Here is a 23,834-nt window from a genome sequence, read left to right as displayed (position 1 = left end):
GTAAGACTCCGAATGAGTGGCTTTTACTAAAGCGCTTATTTAGTGAAATCAGAGGATGCCCACTGTACAGCTCTGTTTCCAGCAAATGGTGGAATAGATACGATACGCTATATAAAGGCAGATCTGATTTTCATCTCTACTTTATTTTGCTTAAATGGGTCATTAAAAAAAAAGTTATTCATAAAAATCAGTTTCATAAATGGCTCCGTTTTAGCTATGCAAACAATGGAAGAAATAGCTGATTACCACTCTGACAGAGAAAAATACAATTCTGTTACAAAAATACAGCAACTGTCAGATGTCATTGGTTCTAGACACCATTTTCTAAATGTTATTTATGGCACTGAGAAAGGAAAGCCTGAAAATAAGTAATTTATTGAACAGAATCAGATGAAAGTAATATTGCATACTTACACCCACTGCTAGCCAGAGAAAAGGTTAGTGACTAAAATTAAGGCATTTAAAGGCTATGCACGGTACTGCCCCAGCAAACAGTGCTTAACAAGTTGAGTGATCAGACATTCTTAGAACAGTTACATGGAAAGGGCATCATTAGAATTTTAACCAGGAAATTCATGCCTGTCTGTTTACTTAAAAAGGTGAGCATAAAGTTCAATTGGATGTGTTACCGCTTCATTAATGGGTAGTAATACTATCCATTATGTGGGCAAAATTACTTTAGAGATACTGTGTCCCTCTTTAAAAAGGACTACGTGCTATGGTTCTTCTTCAAGGCAGCTTCCGGACGCATTCGGTCTCTGGATATTGTGGCAGGTTGAGATTGTACTTTTTCTGCAGAGCCATAGGGACAAATCGCCCACCCAGGAAGTGGTAACGACCCGAGAAGTGGAGGGCGGACTTCTTGGGAGCGGTCAGAGAGATGAGCATGTCTGGTTGTATGCCTTCTGGATTCCCGTTCTCCACATCCCAACCTGAATACAGAAAAACCAAATTAAAAGTATCATTCATCTTGGGAGTACTTAAATGTATGCTGCACTATTCTTGTGTTTTTCAAACAGCCAGTGAGTAGACCACATGGTATTAATGGGCTAAATCTCCCTATCTGCCAATTGTGATGGGGGGGGGGGGGGAGGGAAGAGAGAGAAAGAGAGATCTATAGATTGTCACTTAGGGCTGGAAATGTTGATCTTGAACGATGTACTCAATAAATATCTAATATTTATATAAAAGATTGAGGGCCTGGAATTCTTTCTTTTCACCTAAGACAGTATTCACACTTCTTGTTTGAGAAACACATGATTTTAAAGTGGTTAAGTTGTTGTACCTGATGGGATGTCCACACTTGCGATGGGTATGGTAACACGTTTTAAGGTGCTGAGTATGTTTCCAAAGGGCTCTCGCACTGCCCCTTTAAAGCTGAATCCAAAAATGGCATCAACCACCAAGTTATAGGTTCCATCAATCACCTCTGCCTGAAATCAAAACGGGTTGAGATACCAGTGTGTGCAGTAAGAACTTCCTCCTGCTATCTTAGGCCTCGGACACGCTTACCGCTGGCGTGCTGAGGCGCGCTGAAGCTCAGGGAAAGCGGATGCTTTCCCTGGCCTTGCGGTTGCTTACCGCACGCGCTCTCAGCAGGCCGTCAGGGGGCGGGCGCGTCACTGGCCGGGGGTGGGCCAGTGACGTCACGGAGCTGGTTCGCCCTCATTGGGCGAACCGCTCACGTGACCGGCCTGTCTCGCCGGCAAGCGGGGGAATTTTAAATTCCCCTAAGACCTGCGCTTCCGCAAGCGTGCGGAAGCGCAGGTGAGCCCCTACTAAAGCCGCTCTAATTGCGGCTGTAGGGGCTCAGTGCTGAGCGGGAGCGCGCGTCAGCATGCTTCCGCAAGCACGCAGGCAACATGGACGAGGCCTTATCCCTGACATTGTACCTCAAGGCGAGTTAAGTAGTTACTTATGTATTAAGGAAATTTGTTGTATAATACTTGAAAATTAGGGATTTCAGCTACTTCAGACCGCACTGCGAAATGTGTAGACTGAAATATTTAATATAAAAATATGAAACTTCTGTAAATAAAAGGTAGATACTGCACAGACTTCTTAGCACTGAGGTTGTCAATCACATGTGTAGGGTCTCTACTGCTTAGTTGTTCCCAACAATAGCTCATGTTGACTTCATTGTATCCCTAATACAGGAAATGTCCCAAACAATATTGCACCACCAAGGAAACCATCTTTAAATACACAACATACCTCTTGTGGAAATTCTGAGAGGAAGGGGATGTCCATTTTCTTGCATTGTGTGGTTAGGTTTTCAAACAGTGTCTTGTTGGGACGCTTTGGGTAAAATATGACTGGTTCATATCCCTTTTAAGGAAAAGTTAGAAGTCATTTTAATTAAGGATAATCTTTTAAAATCTGCACTATTCTTGGGAGTGCCAGTTCACTACCAAACATGTCTTTCTGAAAAATTATGAACCTTAAACAAAAAGGTGAAAACTAATACAAACACCTTTGTGATTGGCATCAGAAGCAGACATTTGTTACCAGTAAAGACAATTTGGTCACTGCGTCCATTATTAGACGGTCTTGGACATTTGGTCGCGACAAATAACAACCAGCGCTTGGCCAGGACACTCAGCCGCTAAGGTAAGTGACTAACCTTAACACTTATCCTAAGCCCCCTAATGTTAACCCCTACCCTAATGACCTTAACCCATTCCCCTAAAATCCCTTCAATTAACCCGCTACCCTAACCAGTAAATCTTAAAAGTGGCCGGTGACGGAGATTCCCTCGGCGGATCGTCTGCGACAGAGGGTCCGTCTGCGGCCAAACACAGGCGGTTATTTGGTTGCGGTGAAACGGCAGCGACCAAATGTCCCATTCACATTAATAGATGCATTATATAAGGGGACCAGAAAACTATCCAGATTTGCCACAGAGGTTACAAATGACTAAATGGAAACCAAGTTGTGTTTAAGCTTTACTCCAATGCAATACAGACTTTAGGAACACCTGTAATCATGATAACGTATACGTGTTGGTTAACCGATATGAACAATATGACTTACAAACATCTTCAAGTGTCTGGCACAGACAAGGCCGTCCCCACCATTGTTTCCAGGGCCGCATACCACCAGCAATGTGGGCAAGGTAGAAGTGAATGCGCTGATTGGATAGGCCTGGAGGGCAGAGAACAGAGAAGCTGCAATTATTGTTTTACAGCAGGTGGTGCATCTGACGTATGCAAGTTTCAAATACCCATTTATAAAAGCACTTATCTGCTGCATTTAACACCACCTCTGACATGAAATTCCAGGAGGAGGAGTGACATAGTAATTAGGATAGAGGTGTTGTGGGTTCAACTCCTATCTCAGCCATTTCAACTCTGTGTGAGCTTGTGTATCTATCTCCCTTTGCTGGCTCTGTTTACATACTTGAATTTAAATGATCACATCCCAGAAACTGCTGCATAAACCACCGTGTTAATGCCAAAGTGAGTTGTGATAGATTAGTTATAAAGAAGTTATGCACCTTAGCTACGGCGGTGGCGCAGCTGAGCCCAGCTAGTTCCATCAGCTGATCCACACTGAACTTGTATTCATTGAAAAGTTCTTCATCCACTGCCTGAGCTTGGTCCTGACTGATAGCACGTGAGAGAAGGATATCAGCCCAGTCCCTCCCCGTTACCTCAGCCCCCTCCCCGTTACCTCAGCCCCCTCCCCGTCACTTCAGCCCCCTCCCCGTCACTTCAGCCCCCTCCCCGTCACTTCAGCCCCCTCCCCAGTCCCTCCCCGTCACCTCAGCCCCCTCCCCAGTCCCTCCCCGTCACCTCAGCCCCCTCCCCAGTCCCTCCCCGTCACCTCAACCCCCTCCCGAGTCCCTCCCCGTCACATCAGCTCCCTCCCCGTCACCTCAGCCCCCTCCCCTTTACCTCAGCCCCCTCCCCGTTACCTGAGGTAGGTCAGCCCCCCCTCCATGGCCGCCGCTCGGTAACCCCGGCACTGCGCTCTCGGGTCTTGGCCTCCCGGCACGCGTGGGCACGTGTCCTCGCGCACCAGCTGTGACCCCCTCGCGGACAGCCGCGTGCCACCGACCAAGAGGCCCAGGCTGAAGAGCGCGCGGATCCCGTGCATCCGGGCTGGATGTCTGTGCGCGCGCCTGGGTAGACGCGCAAGGGTATATGCAGCGTAGATGCGCACGCGCATGAACTACTGATGCGCATGCTCAGGATCGCCTCAGTGGTTGCTTAGCAACGTGAGCTTTGCATTCAATTCAAGGGAATAATTGTAATAATAAACTTTATTTTCTATAGCTTCATATTAAGGTTTTATTTTACACACAATGCATCAAAAGCAGAATACCATCCTTATGTAGCGCACTTTCCCCTACCCAGTTGGAGGATGTGTGGCTACGGTGTGTGTGGTTTAATACCTGTGGCTATGAAAACCAAAGTTACACGCTGCACACCTCTATAAACAGAAAAAATGGGTTGATACAATTACCGGTGCTCCATGCGAGAAGATGATGGCCTGCAACATACCCAGGAACATATAAAAGGAAGAAATCGCAGAGCACTGACGGATTTACTAATTCTAATCAGAATTAGAAAACCCGTCAGTGCTCTGCGATTTCTTCCTTTAATTAATACCTGTGGCTCACAGGAGGTCTGCGCCTCTGCTGCAGGGAGCCTGGGGTGTATAGTGGTACGGTGTTCTTCAGCGCCTCCACCTGTAACGGATTCTACTGTGTGGAATTACCCGTTACAGGACATATATATATATATATATATAACACGAAAAAGAAAACAGCGCTAACACATGAATCTAATGATAAATGATCAAAAATGTACCACAAAATGAACAAAGTCCAGTCTGATATCAGACACAAAGTGCCATCAAAATCCTTTTCATAGGAGTGTAGAGTCAAAAGCCAGTTGAATAAATGATGGGGGGGATTCCCTGACGAAGTCGGCTTAGACCGACATAACGCGTAGGACTGACGTCACCACGTTGATCACGTGGTGTCTTGAGATCACCGTGGACACTATTATTTTGGATGTTTACTAAGGTGGTACGCCGGGGTTAATAGATCCATTGGACCCTAAGCATTACCCTGGAAGATCGGGACATCGTTTCCTGCTGTCATTAGTCAACTACTGCTACTTACAGTATCTGGCGGTGTTCCACGGGGTTGCAGTGGTAGTGAGTATCGGCGGTTGCCTCTCCTCTCCGTCACCCGGCTAACCACACAGTTATACCAAAGATACCTTTATATGAATTGATTCTTTATCCATCTTGTAAGTGTGCACTTCTATCACACATCTATTATATTAAAATAATCTTATTCGATGTCTTGGAGGTTATTGCACTAGGGGGTGCGCTTTTTTATATATATATATACTTCTACAATAACCACACACACTGGGTAAAACATAAAATAACAGCTTTACTGCAGGACGAAAGTATGGGTACTGGTTACAGCCTACCTGCCAGGCCTCGCACGGCCGTAACCACACGCCTAGTGTCCCACACTCCTGTCCACAGTCCCCACAGTACCTGACGAGGCCCTCGGGCACCCAACCACCCTGGTGTCCACAAGGATATAACCACTCGCCCTTATATGTGGTCAGCGCTGCCACTATAATGTGGGTTGGTGCACTAGTGCGTGGGGTACCTGCCGGGTGTGTCCACACCAGGGCGCGCTGCGTCCTGCGGTGGGGTACACGGACCCAATGATGATCCGCGACTCCGGCGCTTCTGCCTCCGCATGGGGTGGTCCCCGCGTGGGGTGTCCACCTCAAGGATAGTCTCTTCCGTGGGATGGTCTGGTCCCAGACCACCAAGGGCCAGGATGCCGCTGTGTCCTGGCTGTGTCCCTCACTACAAGTTACAGGGGCCGTATCCCTATCTATGGGCCTGTCCCTGTAGCAGCCACAAACTGAGGGGAGTTGGGCCTATCAGGGGTCTCTGGTCTAGTGCAGATGCCACAGGCACCTGCACACTCACACCCTACCCCTTCAGTGTCCAGCTTCCAACTCAGTAACTACCCTAACAGTCAGCTCAACTAATGTTCCAATCTCCCCTCAGGAGATCCTAGCAGCTCTATTGGTTGCCTGGCAACATGTGGTCTGAAGCTAAGAGGGAGACACTTACATTTGTGTTTGCAAAGGATTAACACTTATCCTTTCTGTTACAATAGAAATATTGCAATATATATGTAACAATAGCAGTAAATCATGGTATAATTAATACAAATCATGTGTTGTTTTTGCTGTCAATTCTAATAAGTACTTCTCTTTCTTTATATTTCTTAGGCTTGTTATATAGTTGGCGCTGATGCGTGCGCATGGAGTGCGTGTTTAATTGTTAGGGTGCTAGTGGTGACGCGCGCGGTTAGGGGGCTTGACTCTGACGTCACAGCGTTAGGCCGCGCTGTGATTGGTGCGCGGCAGCAGAGGGAAAATACAATTTTATCGTAATTTCCCTGGTCTACCACGCCACCGCTCACGGCTGTGCGTGCGCGCGTCCCTAGTATAGAAATATCTGGCTAACCACAGCCAATTCTAATTGACGCGCGCGTGCACTACATTACAGGCATTACTCCTAATACAGGTAACACTCATCACAGGAGACAGCTTTAAAAAAAAATACCTTTTTAGGAAAAATAATGATATATTTTTAGATTACATAAATGTAAAAAAAAAATTGGATGAAAACTGTGCTAAATGAAATCCACCTATCAGAACTGGCTTCAAATAACAAGAGACACGCATTGTAAAGCAAAATATATATTTTAATATCAATTTACAGTCTAAAATGACTTTTGGGACCCGTGACGCATTGCGAACAGCAAATTGTGTTTTTAAATCTGACTTCATAAAAATAATAGAGATGAAATAATCAAATGTAAGTATTTACATTGGGAAAGCTATCTACTTTCCACAGAAATGCAAAGTTGCCCCAACAATATAATAATTAAAAAAAAAAATATATATATATATATATATAGTACACTGATTTAAGACTTGCAGAGCAGTGCAAAAACATATATATTATACATATTATTCTTGCAATTTATTTTTAGCCATCATAGTTTTAAAGATTGCATAGAAAACAGCACAGAAATGGTGTTTGTTGAACACACAGGGTGAAAAGAGAAGTACCACGGGTCATTGTGACCCTTGGGAACGGGCCTGAGGAAGGGGTTATTCCCTGAAACTTGACCCCCCCCCCACCCCACCCCCCCTTGTTCCCCAGTTTCTTTGTTTTACCCTCCCCCCTACCCTTTGGTTTTTCCTTGTCTACCCCTCCCTCCCCTGTGTTTCTCTCTCTCCCTCGCCTCCCAATACCCTATACACTGTGGGATACTTATTAGCTTTTTGGTGCATTTGTTGCTTTACATTACCACAGTGCCTATTGGGACTTTTTGTTTCTTATTTACATTTATACATTACATTGAATTGGCTTATTCCCGTTTCTTTCCATTTATTTGAGTGCTGGGAAGCCCTCCTGTTGTTAGCACAGAAATTATGTATCAGTGTGTATGTCGCATTCCAATGACCAAAGATTAATGGGCTAACGGGGTGATTCACTAAGGTCTGTGACAGGGTAATACCACATCTGGCATTAACTGCTATTGACATCGATGGCAGTTAACGCCGGAACAAGTGCATTTACCCACAAGAGACCTCCGTGAAACTCCCCCTATGTAGTGTTGTAATGTAGGACTTCAGATAACCCCATGGTAACCCTATGGCCAGAATTCAATAAGTTCCCATATGGAGCAACTGGAGCTTGATCCTGCGTTAACTGCCATCTAAATCCATGGCAATGCTTAATCAGGCTCCGATTCCCCTGGGAACTTAAGTCAATCTGTCCCTCTTATCAGATGCCCCAGGGCATTGTAGAAAGCACTGGACTGATAGTGACACGTACAGCGATCTACTACCCCTTCTATCTGCAAACCCCTTTTCCGGCATCTCCGATGCACCCCCTTAAGTGCCAGTTTGGGGGGAGAAATAGCAGCTTTGATAAAAGTAAACACTGATTATTATTTTTTGTTCTGGAAAAGTTACTTGTTTTCCTTCTGCTTATCCAGAAAAAAAGAGAGGCCTCTTTTGTCACATCTAATGCTCTTTTCATATCTTCCTTTCTCTAAATATCTAGGCATTTTCTGCATCTCTGATTGAAATAAAAACTGCAATCAGCAATGACACAAGACATAGAAATGGCAGAAAAAGTAAATTGCTTGGATGGATGAATGTCCATCTTTTCAATTTTGCCACCATCATTAATACCAGGCCTTGAAAGTACTTGTTTTAAAATTATTCCTTTTCTGGCTCTGAAAATCACCCTAATTTTCTAAATAGACCAATCACCCAGCTTTCCCTGGCTCTGAGCGCCTTTATAATACAGCGATAATGTTAAATAAAAAAATGTCCCAAAGGTTTCAATAGGCCTGGCGGTATGTAATCGTAAGTGGTGCAATGATGAGTCGTGAATTATGGAATATTTAATGTGACCAAAAAAATGAATCCTTTTAAGATACAGGGAGAGGGGCTTGAAGAGCTATATTAGTGACTCATAGTATTTTTTTTGGGGGGGGGGGGGGGACAGGACAGCCCTAAGGGATTGGACATTGATGGTTTAATTAGCAGAGTTTCTGCAGTAACTGCATAATCTTTAAAGCCAACACTATACACCAGTGGTATCAAACCTCTCCTTGGAAACCCCCAAGCAGGTCATGTTTTAGGATAAAAAAAAAAAGCACTAATCTGTTAAAGCTGCAGACCAGGCAATATCCTACGTGTGTTTTTTTTGTTTTTTTTATATATATATATATATATATATATATATATATATATATATATATATATATATATAACTTAGTTCTGTTCTATGAGAAAATACTTGTAGCATAAAAAATAAAAAAACTCTGACAATTTTAATGTATTATAATGTAACAAGCATTTTTTGTTTCTATAGCAACCATTTACAAAGTCACATCCCCTACCTCTTCTGAAATAGACTCTGGCACACCCCTTTTTGAGCCCTGCCCTCTCTCTAGCAGTGCACCAATTGTATCTAGTGACTGCCTGGTCAGATGATCTTCCCCAAAGAACTTTGTCATGTAAATATGCAAATACATTCCACTGACTGCAGAATACTCCTCTGCAGACATTTAGTGAACCCCCGAGCCGAATCTTCGCCGATCGATCACAGGAGAACGGATCGATCGGCAATTTAGCTAATTAGTTATCATTGTGTGGATTGTATTGATGCACATATTAAAGGGGGGTGGGGGGACTGTCAGCTTGGACTGCAGCTTTAATATGCAGTCAACGGGGGATATGTATCAGAAATGGTGCAATTTGCTCCAAGCATGGAGCAAGTATTTTCATCTGCGTCAATTTGCGAGCAGCAGCAGGTGTGCGAAATCTTTAAAATCCCGCTTCTTACATTTGGCGCAAATCTCTTTGGAGCAGAGGTGTGCGCCACCTAAACCAGGTGGAGATATTTAGTGCAGAGTTACACATCTCGTTATAATATTGCGCCGACTCTCTCCTCTCCTAAATCGTGTGGAGTAATGTGGGGCCAAACAAATGGAGCAAAGCGCCTTTGATACATTGATGCAGTTATGACACCGGAGCAATGTTTGTGACCTTATGTGAATTCTCTTTGTTGCTAATTCCGTGGTCCTTCCTACGATCTGGTGTGTGTGGTTGCCTCTAGGGAAGGCTGAAACCCCCCTGTGATAAAGGTCACTGCAAAGCAGACCTGCTCCTTCACATGCTGGGTCCGTGGTCAGCGTGGATCCACCCGGAGTTCAGTGTAAAATTCACATGACGCTGCACATTCTGGACACGAGATGTTTTTTCCCTGGTTTTTGGGAAGGCTCCGTTCTAGGTATATGAAGGCCTCCTGAGGGTTCCCCTACGCTGCTGGAAGTGAAGATTGAATGGTTTGTTAAGCAGCTACATTTCACTCTGATATCTAAATGAAGTGTCCTGCACACTTGGGTATTTCTCAACTAAAGCATATTTATGATGTCAGGACAGACGTTCTGGTAACCAATGGGATCTTTATCTTGACCGAAACATTGTTATTATCAGTAACCGCAGCACCTTGGTAGTGACCACATAGGAGTTCGTTCGTTCTCTCTCTCTCTCTCGTTCTCTCTCATTATATTATATTGCGCTCTGGCGACGCCCCGGTTCCTGAGATACTCATTAGTAGAGGTACCGGCTGCCAATGACTCCGAATGAGTCATACCATAAAGGCACATAGACTCCCACAAGGCTGCCGTAAGGACCGCTGAGTGGTAGCACTTGGGGTCTAATCACTATGTAATTGGATACCTGGTACAAAGCAGTGCTATTTCCCTGGAATATTCCCAGTGTCTCCGTACCTTTCCATTATCATAGTCTTCAGTTTGAGGGTTTCGTAGTCATGATTGCCTGGAAGAGTAGGTAATGGTGCTGGTTTTATAATGTGATATTAACACAATACCCAAAAACCTAAGTCTTGCTTTTTACTTGCCATTTACCTGCAGCTACACAATGTCCACACGTTTATAATGAATAATCTGCAATATATGACAATACTGTGTATGACCGTACATTTACATGCAGGTGCATCCCCACTGTTTGGAAGTCGGTATCATAAACATTAATGGAGTCTCACTGATAAAAGCAGAGATTTCCCCTTAAAACGCCATTTTCTCTGGTTCCAGGTACCTCACTGATTTTGGTGCTTGGAAGTTGGTATCACGGCATGTATTACCCCTCACTGTGACACTGTTTAATTAAAACCTCAGCCTATGCTCCATTAGCAGAAACATACACAATAGCCAGTGTCCCCTCTTGGTAAGAGACAGCTACTCACTTTCCTGTGTGTTCTGTAACATCCCGCCCTGGATGCAGTTCTGGTAGAACGGGTCTGGATGCAGGTACGTGTTGTTCAGGTTGCTAGGATATGAATGGAGTCAGTGTTCAGTAGATACCTCAGACCTCAGAACGTTGTGTTTGATTGGGGATAGCATGTACCTGTTGGCCTCTGGGTAGTTTTTGTGGGAGGCGGCATCCGAGTACGGTTGGTCAAAGTCTTCAGAGTACGCGTTGGTTACAACGGTCAGGCTATCTGAATCTCCTTCCTCTCCTGCTGCATCTACCAGGAAGGACAATAGACACCATTACAACTGTATTGTCTTGATAGGATTAGTAGCAGCTGCTTGTGTGGCAAGAGAGATACTCAACCAAAGGGAGTTAGCAGCTCCACCGACCTCGAAGGATCTTAGAAGTGGGAAACCCTATTATCATATAACAGGGAAGCGGCAGTTAAACCATTACCATTTTTTGTATAAACTGAAGGATACCATGTGCATGTTTGAGTCGGCTCAGGAGAAGAGGAACACACTGAACGTGTCACAGTGCATCGTGTATTAAAGCTGTACCTAAAGCACTATAGTGAACAAGGAGGATGTCTATGCAAAGCAAAATGGAGCTTGGTTGGTGTCACAATCCTTCAGGGTTAATGAAATTGTGACACAAAGATGTGTCTGTTGTGAAGCTGCCCTATGGTCCTCCTGTCCTTTGCAGTTAATCAGTGACTTCTGCTGGTCAACCTATTCTCAGAAGTGAAACGCTCCTACCTGACTGCCTGGTCTCTTGTATCAGCTGGTTATTATCCTCCAATGTCCTGTTCTCTGCTCCTGCAGAAGGGCGTTCTTTCATAGACACGTACAGTTCCTCAGTAGGCTGGGGTGGAGGGTCGGACCTCATCAATGGCCTGTGTGGTCCACAGAACAGACAGCAATGTATATAATTCAGTAGAATCACAGAGAAGGGCTGTTCCAGTGATAACTGCCCTGGCCCTGGAGTGGGACGAGCTAGTTAGAATAGCCATGTCCATTTGTGAATTTGGACAAATCGCTTTATCCCCCTGGTACCAAAACATCTTTTTTTATTTATTTATATAATGTGTTACCAGGAAGTAATACATTGAGAGTTACCTCTCGTTTTCAAGTATGTCCTGGACATAGTTAATATGACAAATAAATTATCTCCCTGTTACCATACGTTTGTGACTCAGTGTACCTATATCTTTAACTCTTTGTGTTCCTTCTGTCTGTCCCTCAACGCCCTCCTAATTTTTGTCTCCCTGAAGCCCCCTTTGTTAGTTTTGGGAAGCCCACCTGTTGGAAAACACTGGTAGCAAGAACTTTCACAGCGCAAGGGACACTCCATGTAACATAAAAAAAGAAAAAGCAGAAAATATACATGGTGCAAACGTGCTAAAAGCAAAGATTTGAATGTGATCAAAAAACTTTCAAATGCCCACTCACGTGGTGGTGGATTAAATCAGGCATATAGCATATAACCAATTGTGGTGACCATACCGCTCAGCCTAATACCAATATCAATAATAACATGTAACAGGGTATATATCATATAATACTGATCTGGAACTGGATGTGGCAGAGTAAGACTGGACTTCCCAATAATATAAAAAGAGAAAAATATAATAATAATACAATAGTACAGATACATTTTACATTTAAAATACATAGACAGTGAGCAGTATTATCTGATATATGCCTGATTTAATCCACTACCACGTGAGTGGGCATTTGGAAGTTTTTTTGATCACATTCAAATCTTTGCTTTTAGCACGTTTGCACTATGTCCATTTTCTGCTTTTTTCCCACGATACACGGAGAGTCCCGTGCGCTGTGAAAGCTCTTGCTATCTGTTCTATGTGATGTTGGGAAACATCTCCCGAATCAGCTGCATCTCTCATACATGGTGATCTTTTTGTTCACTTCTAATTTCTCACTTTTGAATTTGAGTCACTTATTCTCTGTAAATCACAAGTTTTTTTTTAAAGTGACACTGCCTACACTTTATCTTTATTTCTTTGTATTTTGTTTTATGTTGTTTTAATTATTTGAAATAAATGCAAATAGGCACAAAGGGCAGACGAAGAGCATAAAGACTGCTTTATATAATGTTATGAATACTGTTTGTAATAATTTCCAATGAAAAATTCAATAAAAAAATATTTGTACGAAAAAAAAGTGACACTTAAGGTGATACCTTGTGTGCACTTAAGATTTTTTTTTGTTGGAAAACACTGGTGTAAGATTCCCCTTGAAGTTTCCCACCACGACCACCGACTACTGCCCACGCTTTGTTTCTTTTAGTGCAGTGGAGGTAAAAGCACCTGGCCGTTTTCCCATCGCTACTTACGGGCAGATTTCTTGCAGGGAAGTCTGAGCTATGTTCACGTATGCGGGATTCAGAGCTGCAGTGTATCGAATTAGACTCGTGCCTTGCAGATTTCCAGGGAAAGGTTTCTAGAGTGTAAATATTTGAAATGTTACCATATATCACCCATTTCCAAACTGTACAGCCTCAGCCACACTTCACTGCCTGGTGCTCCAAATTTACATTTCAGAGAAGTATTGATGTACCATTACTTCTGCAGGGTCTCGGAAAACTGAAGCTACCAAACATTGGGTCACATGCGTCAATCACCGGTACGGGTTCTAGGGTTGCCAGGCGGCTTCTCCAAAAATACTGGACACAATGGTGAAAGGTTTCACGTGTTCAAAATACACACACCCCTCTCTGCTCCATGCTGTTTCCTCCTCTCATTGGCCCCACCCCCAGGGCTCCTGAAACCTCCTCCTGATTGGCTGCATTACCTAGCAGCAGCCAATCAGGATGGAGGAAGCATCCCAGCCCAGTAGCAACAACCCTGCTCTCTCCCGCGGCGCCCAAGCTGGTCAGGTCACTACGTCCAGAGAGGTAATACCGATATACACATACATGTGCAGTATTACCTCTCATTTTTTACTGGACAGTGTCCAAATACAGGACAGTCCGTTTCAATACTGGACACCTGGCAACCCTAGTTTATTGCACACGTTCCGGCATTCACTCCCATTGACTTGAATGGGAGTGAACGTCGGAACGGAACTGGTAACCCATACAGGCACTTGAAGCATATGGCCCATTGTGCTGTGCTGGATTGCACAGGTTTGTTGAGAAGCACAAGTGGATCAGGAATCATTTGAAACACTTTAGAAATCTTCTTATAAACACCCAGTGTGAACTGATCCAGTTTGAGGCTTTTAAGAGAATTGGCAGCTCTATCTTACAGGGTTATTAGACAAAAGTGACCTAAGGACAGTGGCATGTTTAATAGGTTGACGAAATAGTAACCGAAAGATTTAAATAAGCAAGACAGATATTTTAAAGGTGATTCAATCGTTCTGAGGAATCTAATCACACGACGTGTTTACAAACATTTAGCTAGAACCTAAGAGAAGTAGCAATTATTTGACATCTTGTATATCCTAAATAATGTACCAAGGTTATGTGGTATATTGGTGCATCACCACAGTAAGCTCACAGCAAGCATAAGTCCTTTTAAAATGAATCCAATATCCAGGAACAATTGTATTATAACAGGAGTGATCTTCCCAGGGTAGAATGGGGACCTAGTGGTGCCCACACAGCTACCACAACGAGTGGTCCCCAGTATGAAATCACTGACCCATGGGGTATAATATATGAACAATCCAGCAATAGAAAGGTAATAACAGGGGGGCTACTGCCCTTTACCTGACTGTATGTTCCAGATGAGTTGAATTCTTCAGCGTGCAGTCCGCAGAAGTGAGAGTCCAGGTAAGTAGAAGAGAGAAGGAGCACAGCCATCTACATCCAGGATGCAAAAAATGAATAAGGGCAACTCCAAACGAAAATAAAAATATGTTCCTTTATTAGATCAGCTTTGCAATGGAATAGGACAACGCACCAATGCGTTTCGTCCCGCAGGACTTTCTCAAGGTGTCTTATTCCATTGCAAAGCTGATCTAATAAAGGAAAATATTTTTACTTTCGTTTGGAGTTGCCCTTATTCACTTTTTGCACCCTGGATGTAGATAGCTGTGCTCCTTCTCTCTTCTACTTACCTAAATAATGTACCAGTCTGATCTCCGTTACTCACTGGGGTCCGGAGATCAGTTTCCTGATAAAATGGACTATTTTGGAACAAGCATTGAGCTTTCCAGAGAATGCTCTCTGCAGAGTATAAATATAAACGGGTGAGGAATGTAACACCCGGAGCTTGTCCTTGTTCACCCAGCAGTTCTGTTATGCTCAGGGACGCTGGTTTCCAGTGATTAGGGTGTAATCAGGATGAGGTTATTATCACAGTTTGTAGCTTCAGGGTCATGTGTAGAATCCAGGGACACGTGAAAGGAATGTCTGATATGTGCCTCTGATAAACCGCAAGGTTCCCTGCCTCAGCACAGCACATGCTATTTACCCAGCATTCTGCAATCAAGCTCAATATCTCTACTGCCACCCATGCATCTGTTACGTACCAGCGGTGCAGCTGGGGTTATGCCTCCGCCATGGGAGAAGCGGCTGTTCAGGGATAGCTTGTACTGTAGGGCGTCTGTCAGCTTATTCACAATCCGCTCCTGCGCTGTTTCAGACGTCTCCTATGTGACACACACACTGCGGTCTGTAAAGTTGTTAGTGGTGTTCCCCCTTTAAAATATGCTTTAGGCAGCTCTCTGTTAACATGGCTTAGTAAATATATGGACCAGACTCTTCTGTCATATCAGTCAATCCTCTCTACTGGGGACCTGTTCACCTAGTGATGGGAAACTTGATCCAACAGCATTATTGCGGGAATAAGTCCTCATAAAGGTTCAGCATACTGTCCCCATGGTGGTACATTAAGGCACTTAAGGGGTTAAAAGGGGCATGCAAACACATGGTAGATTAAAAAAACCCTCAAATAACTAGAACAGGGGTTCTCAACTCCAGTCCTCAAAACCCCCAACAGGTCAGGTTTTAAGGATATCACAGCTTCAACATGTGGCTCAGTAAAGGACTGAGCCACTGATTGAGCCACCTATACTGAAGCAGGGATATCCTGCCCTGTTAGTAGCTCTTGAGGACTGGAGTTGGCTACCTCTGAACTAGAATATCAAGAGAAAAGGAAAAGTAAGAACAAGGGTTTGTGCTGGGCAGATGGGGGAAGTTAGAGTTAAGTATTTCTTGGCTAACTAAGTGGATACAAAGGTCACAGCGGCAAATATAGGAAAGGAACCCAAAAATGTTTGAAAGGAACCCAAGGTTGGGCCCATATTTACTAAGCATTGCTATGCCATAAGACGCCTTCCTCTGCGAGGTGTGATGTCCTAATCCAACTAGTTCTTCTGTGCTACGTCTTTCTAAGAATCGTAAGCACTGAACAATATGTGCGTTGGTGACCCTGTGATACGTGTCTCCTTGTGGCGTCTGACCTTCGCTTTGGAGAGTAGGGACAGAGCCTGCTTGTAATAGAGAACGGCCTTCTCAGGATCTCCAAGACGGAATCGTGCTGCTCCGAGGCCCTCGCAGGCCTGCCACTGCCCGTGGACATCACCTGTTGAGCAGAAGGACATCAGGAGGACATCCTCACAGCGGTGAATGAATAGTACACAGCAGAGTTTGGGGACTCCCTGATAACTATCGTGTTGAAGCCCCTTGATGATTAATAAGTACTGTGCAGCCCCTGCGCATTCCTACAGCTTTCTAGGATAGGAATCTCCCGGTGGGTTTTCGTATTTATTTATGTATACAATGTTTTACCACGAAGTAATACACTGAGAGTTACCTCAATGGGTTGAGGGACAGCAGAATAAACGCATCAGACCAGGCAGCAATTTAACATGTTACAATGCAGACCGAATACGTCAGGGGCGGCGAACTCCAGTCCTCAAGAGCCACCAACAGGTCATGTTTTCAGGATATCCCTGCTTCATCACAGATGGCTCAATCAGTCCCAGCTTCAGCACAGGCCGTTCAATCAGTCCCAACTTCAGCACACGTGGCTCAATCAGTCTGCTTCAGTACAGGTGCACAATCAGTGGCACAGTCTTTGACTGAGCCACTGATTGAGCCACCTGTGTTGAAGCAGTGATATCCTGAAAACCCGACCTGCCGGTGGCCCTTGTGGACTGGGGTTGGCCACTCCTAGAGTACACAAACGGCAAGTTCTCACAATATGATGCACCTTGTGCAGTTAATCATCCCATTTTGGCCAGACAGCGGGGACTAGACCACCTCCCCTTTTTAAATCCAACAAGACTATTTGAGAACCCTCGCTGTATATGATCTGTGGGACATTCAGTGCGCTCTGCACTGTGTTGCCCACTGGGATAAGTGTACCTGAATCCTTGAAGGCCTGTAGAGAGTGCAGGTAATACTCTCCTGCTGCTTCGTGGTCCCCGCGCTGGCTCAGGGCATAAGCCAGGTTTCCGAAGCACTGACCCTGACCTCTGCGGTTCCCCAAAAGGCCTGAAAAACACAACAGCTCATATTGGACGACTCTTGTATGGTCAAATGTTGTACAGCCCTGTCTAGTCTTATTAAGGGGCTCGTTCATTTTTATCACCAGAAACCCTCTTTGTGAGGCATCTTAGAGACAGGGTTGGCAGGTGTCCTGTATTGAACTGGACTGTCCTGTATTTGGACACTCTGTCCAGTAAAAATGAGAGGTAACACTGGACATGTATGTGTATACCGGTATTACCTCTCTGGGCATGTATGTGTATACCGGTATTACCTCTCTGGGCGTGTGTATGTGTATACCAGTATTACCTCTCTGCACATGTATGTGTATACCAGTATTACCTCTCTGGGCGTGTGTGTGTATACCGGTATTACCTCTCTAGGCGTGTATGTGTATACCGGTATTACCTCTCTGGGCGTGTATGTGTATACCAGTATTACCTCTCTGGGTGTGATGTGTATACCGGTATTACCTCTCTGGGCGTGTATGTGTATACCAGTATTACCTCTCTGGGTGTGTGTGTGTATACCGGTATTACCTCTCTTTGCGTGTATGTGTATACCGGTATTACCTCTCTGGACATAGTGACCTGACCGGCTTTGGGGGCCGCCAGATTTCCCATAGGAGGGAGAGCGCAGGGCTGCTGTTTGAGGGCTGGGCAGCTTCCTCCATCCTGATTGGCTGCTGCTGGGTAATGCAGCCAATCAGGAGGTGTCAGGAGCCTGAGGGTGGGGTCAAGGAGAAGAGGAAACAGCATGGAGCGGAGAGAAGTGTGTGTGTGTTGCCACCTGGCAACGCTACTTAGAGAGACTGGGGAGGATTTTAATTCGATAAATGGCTAAAATCCTAGATGAAACAATTGTCACTGGACTGTGGAGAGGCCTGAACATGGACTTTAAAACTCTTCTCCCCTGCCCGCCATATACAGAGAGGAGGAAGCCGGGCCCGAGAGTAACTGACCTCCACACTGTTCCTGTAATTGTTGTTGGAACGAGGCCTGGCCCCCCAGCTTATAGGTACGGTGTGGTGTGGTGTGGTGAAGTCAGCACTCCCAAGAGGAGTTAGGCCTGTTTTGTGGTGTTTCTTTAACCCTGTCTGTGCTGCGCACACGCTGTTGTTTTATGTTAAAGGATTGGCTAATAAAAAGCCTCTATTTTATACGTCTCCCTGTTTGAACCTCTGCACACATCTCCTACAATGTGCATCTGATTACTTCTCCCTAGTCCCTTCTGTAACCCCTCCTCGAATCAAAAGCTGACCTTGATACATTACCGCTAACAAATGTCTGCGGAATTGCTGCAGACCCCCCAAAGTTTATTCAGGTCATAAAATATGCAGCCCCCCTTCCTCCTGTATCACAGACGTGAGCACCATGGATTCATTATTGTGAATATGGCACCCTCTACTGGATTTATTCTATCTCTGTTATTAATTAATGCGTTTAGCTCAAGGGTGAGCAACTCCAGCCCTCTAACGGCCACCAACAGGGCAGGTTTTCAGGATATTTAGTCTTTGACTGAGCCACTGATTGAGCCACCTACGCTAAAGCAGGGATATCCTGAAAACCTGACCTGTTGGTGGCCCTTGAGTTGCCCACTCCTGTTTTAGCGGATACTTTTTTTTTTAAAACACACAAAACCATGTCCTGAACTGAGATTTGTTTTAAATCTCTTGTCTGGTCTTAAAAACAAAACAGTGCTGACCTGTGTAGGTGATTTTGAGCCAAGAGGCTTCTTGTTTGAAGCCTTATCAGCAGTGTAAGGGTTAAGTGTAAAGCTACCCAGCAATTCATGGCCAGGTACCCCTAGGTCAGCAATGTAATCCAGTTCGGTCTTTATAACTTATTCTGTTGTACTGGATCAACATTGGTGACAGACCAGCACATGAGCTTTCAATACCAGGACTGGATCATTAATACACCAGGTGTGATTTTATAGGGGAAAATTCCACTGAGGAGTAATGGCGTTATCCCGTTTCCACCACTGGTTAAATCACTTGCTTTGTAAGTCGATGATGGAAGAAATCCAGAGCATAAAAACATATACTGTATTGTATTATTATTATCTAGGTCACAGAGACAAATTTCGCCAGTCCTGTTATTATAATTCTCAGAGCTACATATCCCAGATGCTTTAGGTCCACAAGGGCGGCCAACTCCAGTTGTCAAGGGCCACCAACAGGTCAGGTATTAAGGATATCCCTGCTTCAGCACAGTGGTTCAGTCATTCAGTTTGAGCCTACTGTGCTGATGCAAGGATATCCTTAAGACCTGACCTGTGGTGGCCCCTGAGGACTGGAGTTGGGCGCCCTTGCTAGGAGAAGCGAGAATAAAACCAGTGCTAGCTGAACCTGTCCCATTATCACAGAGGCATTGGTGAGCCTCAGTTTCCACGTGGAACCCACTGTGCAGTGAAGCCGCCTTCCTGTGGAACTCCAAGCCTGCGTCAAACTGCTCCAGAGTGTTGAATGCGGCTCCCAGGTTCTGCAAGACCACCGCTTCCTTCCGCCTGTCCGCTCCGTCCTCCTGGCAGAAGGGGAGAGCTTCCTGGAAGCACTCGACGGCCAGCGAGAACACCTTGAGCTGCGCATAACTCAGGCCGATATCATTGTACAGCTTGCCTACAGAGAAAGAGGATTGTTGGGTGAGCCAATGTGTAGTATTAACATACTGTATATCGTCGCTCTGCAGCCAAGGGCCAGATCACAAAGACACTTATAAGCAGACTTAGCTGCCTGAGTAAGACCGCGATTATAGTGGTGTCGCGTATGCAGTACAAATGAATGTAGGGCAAAGAAGGCACACATAGTGCACGCAACCAAGCGCTACGGAGCGACAGACAGCAGGGGAGACAAATGAAATTGATATTGCAGGGCGACCGCCGGGTCACGTGCGTGGTTCAGCCAATGAGGGCGAACCGCTCATGTGACGTCACAGCCATGCCTCCACCACGCCTCCCTGTCGCCTCCCGATCACCGCCAGCCTCAGTGCATGTTTCGCGAGTGACGTCACGCGCAGGCACTATAATCGCGGCGATGAAACGAGCTGGAGCAGGCAGTCCAAGGGCCCCTTCAATCCTAGCCCACAGGCTGCGGGTTAAAAGCTTTTCCTCAAATGATCATTTTAAACCAGTGATATTCAGCCTTTCCAGCACAGACAGACCCATTAAACTTGTCTTCCGAATCCATGGAATCTCCACAGCTTTCTCTCCCAATGTGCATAAAAAAGGCTGCAGGAGAGGCTTAGAGGTAGGAACACTGCGTACGAATGGGTGAACCTGGTTCGAATGCCAGTTGGGCAAGTCGCTTTATCTACCTGCACCAAAATTAGATTGTAAGCTCTTCGGGGGAAGGGTGCATTGTACGTGCAAGATTTCTATACACACTGTAAATGCTACATACGAAAAATATATTATCATCATCATCATCATCATCATCATCATCATCATCATCATCATCATTCATTAACTGATAATCCCCATACCCAGCAGGTCCTTTTTACGGATGTGCTCGCACAGCAGGCGACTCTCGTTAAGAACTTGGAGAACATGTCCTGTGTCATAGCATTGGCTCTGCAGCATGTAATTAGCTGCCTCGTTAAGGGCAAGTGCTGCCGAATCCATCTTCTGAGCCTCTATGTAGGACTCTCCAGCCTCCTGGAAGCACTGAGCCGCCCGCGCCGGGTCTTTCATGCCCAGGTAGCAGTATCCCATCTTCATGTCCGTGTCCGCCTTGTTCCCTAGTTGGGATGACCTGTAGTGGTTGGACGCTCTCCTAAAATATTCCAGAGCTTTGGGGAAGTCCTGCATGCCCTCGCATGCCGTGCCGAGGTTAAAATGAAGATCTCCTGTGTGCTCTCCAACTTCTCCGTCCTTTGGATGCGACTTCAGCAGGAACTCCAGTCCTTTCTCCGGCTTTCCCGTTTCGACATAAGCAGCTCCCAGGTTAAAAGCACAGGCCCTCTGGACCGTCTTCATTTCGGTACCCAAAGAAAGCAGAAAGGCCCTCTTGAAGCTGGACAAGGCGTCCTGGAAATCACCAGCTAGTAGGGCTTTGTGTCCTGCTTTGGTGAGGTTCTCAATTTCAGCCTGTGACTGCACAGGGCCGTCTTGTCTCCTGTCAGCTTCAGCAGAAGTGTCCACTGTCTCTTTCCATTTCTTCTTCTTCTTTCTGACGGTGCAAGGCTCGGGAGATCCGGTGTCTTCAGGCGGAGGCTCCGTCTTGTGCGAGTCTCCAGAAGCCATCACCAGGTTGGGGCAAAGCAACGTCAAAAACCTGTGGGAGCAAAAAAAAGGAGTAAGGTTGGTCACCTGCAGAAGCCTCTGACCTCTTGATGGCCTCTTTGGTGGAACTGAAATATCAGCGCTTGCCCATTAAAATGTCATTTTCTGACCCAGTATCTTAAAGCTCACTGATTTCTGTCCTTGGAGATTGACCGCTCTGTATAAGAAAAAAAGGGGGAGGGGGAACCAATGCAGAAATAAAATAAAAGATCATTCTGTTTTTTAACCCCTTCCCTGCCAAAACAATGAATACCCATGTAAGTGACAACAAGAAGAGGCAATTCCGCGGGTCATGCAATTTAAACTATATTAAAAATTAAACAGGTATTACCCACTATTGTTGCACAGTGTCATCTGGACTATCCCAGCTATTTTATGATGGGAAGGAGGTTAAACGAATTAAAAGTGGGTTTGAAGTGTGAGCTGTAAGATTGGGACCCTCCAATATAAAATATATGCACAGTTTCATTCCTCTGTCAGTGTGAAATACAGGAGCTTACAAATAAGTCAGCACCTTCTGTGGAGGGACCGTAACACATGCAGTGCATCACGTACAAAGATCATTTTACCAATAAAACACTTTATGTGTATGTACTGAGATATATATGTGTATGTGTGTATAGATAGATAGATAGATAGATAGATAGATAGATAGATAGATAGATAGATAGATAGATAGATAGATAGATAGATAGATAGATAGATAGATAGATAGATAGATAGATAGATAGATAGATAGAGGTCCCAACTGGTACTGAAACATCAACTGAATAAAAATCACTTTTTTGCATAAAGGGGGGTGCTTGCTTATTTTTTTATTTGTATATACCTACAACCTTTGTTGTGGCTAGCGGTTGCACCCCGATATTGACTTTTGCACTCCAGCTGTGTGGGCCTTCATCCAGGTATATACATGTGTATATATATAATATACAAATAAATGGGAGTTTCTGTGCAACAGTGCCAAGATCTCTTGCAGTTGAATGATTTTCAAGCTGCTGTCATTAGCTGAAGGTTCCGAGGTCCAGCCAATAGAGCTTGCCACATGCAGGCAGATATAGGTTCATTAGATACACCTGGGGTTGATAGGTACAGGGCATAGTGTGTGATTATAGATATGAGCAGAGTTACTATGTAGCACACAGGTAGGGGAGGACGTACCTGTGGAGTGTGAGCTTCCCCGGCCTGGCATTAGGTTGTGCGGTGCTCTCTCTCTCTCTCTTGGATGGCTTCTTTCAATGGCTCTGTGTGGTGTCTGCTTTCCTAACCCAGCTCTCATTGCTTTGTCACTGTCTCCTATGGCAACTCACATCAACAGTGCACCAATAGCACCCGCTCCCTCTTCTCTATCAGCAGAGCCTGCATAGAGAGAGAGGGGTGGGGGGTGGAGAGATCATCTATACTATAGAGACACAAACACACACACACACACGTATGTAGAGGTATCTGTACCGTGTTATCCGAGCTTAATAATCAAAATCAAATAGACGATACCGTTCTGTGGCTAACGAAATGCTTTTATTTGTGCGAGCTTTTGAGATACACCGATCTCTTCTTCCGACGGTGTTACAATTTTTATATATATACAGGTAAACCTCGTTATAACGCGCCTCGTTATACCGCGATTCGGTTATAACGCGGTTTTCCCGTGGCACACTGCACACACACTGCACTCACACTGACACACTGCACACACACTGCTCATTGCTCACACTGCACACACTGACACACTGCTCATTGCTCACACTGCACACTGCACACTGCACACACACTGCACACTGCACACTGCACACTGCACACTGCACACACACTGCACACACACACACGCACACACACCCCTCCCAATACACATATACATAAATCAGCCTTACCTTGGGGATGATTGGTGAGGCATGTGGCTGCAGGGGGGGGGGGGCGTGCCGGTGGGGATGGTGCTGCGGTGGAGGGGGATGATGGCTGCGGGGGCCCCCGATGCTGCGGGGGCTGGTGGGATGGCCCGGTGCAGCGCGAGGGGCATGGGGGGGGGGTGGCAGGACGACCCTGCGCTACGGCGGGGCCAGAGGGCCCTGTATGGCGGCGCGAGGGCCCTGTGCTGCGGCGGGGGGAAGCCGGACCGGAGGGGAATCCCCCCTCCCATCTCCTGTCCCGCGGTGACAGGGGAAGCTGAAGCCGGAGGGACATCCCCCCTCCCATCTCCTATCACGCGGTGACAGGGGAAGCCGGGACCGCGGGGTG

The 23,834-nt window shown here is 45.5% G+C and overlaps 2 protein-coding genes across 6 annotated transcripts; both read right to left on the bottom strand.

Moving 5' to 3' along the window:
• Positions 1-356: 356 nt before the first annotated feature.
• NAXE (NAD(P)HX epimerase) lies at positions 357-6,030 on the bottom strand. Of its 2 annotated transcripts, none has more exons than XM_075607709.1 (6): positions 5,639-6,030; positions 3,497-3,605; positions 3,034-3,144; positions 2,215-2,328; positions 1,286-1,433; positions 357-932 (listed from the first exon to the last, which is right to left on the bottom strand). In XM_075607709.1, exons 1-6 carry the CDS (start codon positions 5,731-5,733, stop codon positions 730-732), a joined length of 780 nt encoding a protein of 259 aa, XP_075463824.1. In that variant the 5' UTR covers positions 5,734-6,030; the 3' UTR covers positions 357-729. The 2 variants fall into 2 exon arrangements, with proteins under 2 accessions (XP_075463824.1, XP_075463823.1); XM_075607708.1 differs by lacking the exon at positions 5,639-6,030 and adding an exon at positions 3,917-4,149.
• Positions 6,031-7,252: 1,222 nt separating this feature from the next.
• Positions 7,253-22,892, bottom strand: TTC24 (tetratricopeptide repeat domain 24). Of its 4 annotated transcripts, none has more exons than XM_075607707.1 (12): positions 22,761-22,892; positions 20,801-21,591; positions 19,723-19,938; positions 17,196-17,324; positions 16,289-16,410; positions 15,356-15,475; positions 13,212-13,318; positions 11,615-11,751; positions 11,010-11,130; positions 10,849-10,931; positions 10,373-10,421; positions 7,253-9,905 (listed from the first exon to the last, which is right to left on the bottom strand). In XM_075607707.1, the coding sequence occupies exons 2-12, from the start codon at positions 21,558-21,560 to the stop codon at positions 9,803-9,805; spliced, it is 1,947 nt and encodes a 648-aa protein (XP_075463822.1). In that variant the 5' UTR covers positions 21,561-21,591; positions 22,761-22,892; the 3' UTR covers positions 7,253-9,802. The 4 variants fall into 4 exon arrangements, with proteins under 4 accessions (XP_075463822.1, XP_075463819.1, XP_075463820.1 ...); XM_075607704.1 differs by lacking the exon at positions 22,761-22,892 and adding an exon at positions 21,931-22,050; XM_075607705.1 differs by lacking the exon at positions 22,761-22,892 and adding an exon at positions 21,931-22,050 and having other exon boundaries at positions 7,253-9,902.
• Between the last annotated feature and the right edge of the window lie 942 nt (positions 22,893-23,834).

The sequence above is a fragment of the Ascaphus truei genome, chromosome 7, assembly GCF_040206685.1.
Source record: "Ascaphus truei isolate aAscTru1 chromosome 7, aAscTru1.hap1, whole genome shotgun sequence".
Classification (NCBI taxonomy): Eukaryota; Metazoa; Chordata; class Amphibia; order Anura; family Ascaphidae; genus Ascaphus; species Ascaphus truei.
The sequence above is the reverse complement of the archived record's forward strand: the minus strand, read 5'-3'. Positions and strand labels throughout refer to the sequence as shown.